The 1920-nt window shown below is 57.1% G+C and overlaps 1 protein-coding gene across 1 annotated transcript in view; it reads right to left on the reverse strand.

The window, feature by feature from the left end:
• Positions 1–461, reverse strand: part of MAP1B (microtubule associated protein 1B) — a gene marked incomplete in the record, with an annotated part of 71435 nt that extends 70974 nt beyond the window's left edge. Inside the window, 1 exon segment of the mRNA XM_021380491.1 lies at positions 1–461. Coding sequence (XP_021236166.1) covers positions 1–314 — 314 coding nt within the window.

A 1920-nucleotide genomic window follows, 5' to 3' on the forward strand; every position in this document is an offset into this window, starting at 1 on the left:
TTGCTGTCCAGGAAGCGGTGCGACAGGCTGGGCGACGGGGCGGCGGGGTTCGGGAGGCTGCAGGAGGGCTCCGAGTCCGCTTCCACCACTACGGTGGCCATCGCGCCCCCCGCTCCGCCCCGCGGCTCCGGGGCGCTGAGGGGAGAAGGAAGGGCCGCTTGGCGGCGGCTCCGCAGGCGGCAGGGAGTGAGGGCGGGCGGGGAGGCGGCCGCACTTTTATACGGAGACGGGGCAGGGCAGGGACCTGCCGAGGAGGAGGAGGAGGAGGAGGAAGGGGGGGAGCCGGCGCATCCCCGCCGCCGCTTTTCCAGCATCCACGGCTGATGTCATCTGCAGCAAATCCTCCCCGCGGCGGCCCCCGGAAGCAGGAAGGACGCGGGGTGCGAACAACGCCCGAGGGTCGCCGGCGGACCCCATCGCCCCACGCTCCCGTTGTCTCGCAGCCCGCGGCCCCAGGTGGTGGAGGCCACTGCGGAGCTCCGGCTGCGCCCGGCCGGGCGGGATGCGGCTCCGGGACCTGGCCTCCTGCATCGCCCCGCGGTGCTGCAGCACAGCGCGAGAGTGGTGTGCAGGGGCTCGCCCCTTACGGCTAGCAATCTAAGTGATATTCTTACAGTTTGCTTAACAAGGTGCTTCAAACGTTGGGCTGCTGCGTGCCTTCAGGGTGCGTGGATTTGTGACTCACCCCAAGGGTTCTGGATAGGGCGCTTCCAGCAGTATTTCTGGACAAGCATCGAGAAACCATAGTGCTGAGGCCTACGGAATTTCAAAGGGTTTCAGGTGGCTCCTTTTTACCACGCTCAGGCAACTCCAGTGGTGTTGGAAAACACCTTCCATCACAAAAGGAAAGGGCGGGTTCCTCAGGAAAGCCATGTAAAAGCCAGACATCTGCTCTCCTTTGCTCACCAAGACCCCCTCAAGAGGTAAATTCAGTTACCTCCTGACAGTGTTCAATCCTTCCCTAAAACAGGACGGAGCGCTCTGGGATAAATCAGCCTCCTGGGGACGTTCCTCTCACTTTACTGACAGAAGCCAGGCGCTGGGTTACACTGAGCATCGTTTGTGTGGCTGAAGTGATGCGAGACCTGAGAGAGGATGTAAACATTGATAGCCTGGTTACAAGACAAGCTCTGGTTGCTGGCTGAGGAGACGTCAGTGTGCAGCTCCTTCCAGCACTCATTGCTCCCACAGCTTGGTGCTCCCTGATTACATGCAGTCCTTGCCTGGAGAGACTGATACCCCAGGTCTGCTTTCTTAGAGTAATCGCTTTGATTTGGAGCACAGTGTAATCATGGTAATTGACATACACTTGCCATTTATTTGACAATCCCAGATTGTCTCTGCCCAGATCTTGGATTCCAGGTGCTGGTCCATAGCATCATCTCTGCCCACAGTAACTAGAAGCTTTAGTATGAATAGTTCTTCTGCCTGCATTGAGCACTGAGGCTAGCATGGCATGATGTGGTTGGAGGTTGCATCCAAGGGAGACTTTTGCTGAGCTGCCATACACCAAGGGCTGCAGGCATTTTTACTACCAGGTCAGGTGGCTGTGATGACAACAGTGGTGAGAGCTCCTCCTGAGTTAGGACTGATAGTTCTCATAGAACAAATGAAGTCATGCAGATGCCCAAAGACTAGTAGCAGTTCTCTTAAAGCTACTACTATGTTCATGGGCACCTCATAGCTAGTACTATGTTCATGGTGCTTCCCTGCTGAGCCTGGCAGCTTCAATGAGATAGAGTATGTGGGTGCAAATGAAGATGGGTGCATACCTGCTTAGCAGTGATGCTCCCTCCCTGATAGCCTGTGCTCTAAGTACAGGTATCCCCAGCATTTTGCCACATGGTGCCCACTAGTGCCAGCTCCTTGCTTCTCCCAGTGCAATATGTGGCTTTGCGGCATGCCTCTGTGCCAGTCACC

The sequence above is a fragment of the Numida meleagris genome, chromosome Z, assembly GCF_002078875.1.
Source record: "Numida meleagris isolate 19003 breed g44 Domestic line chromosome Z, NumMel1.0, whole genome shotgun sequence".
In the NCBI taxonomy this organism is placed as follows: Eukaryota; Metazoa; Chordata; class Aves; order Galliformes; family Numididae; genus Numida; species Numida meleagris.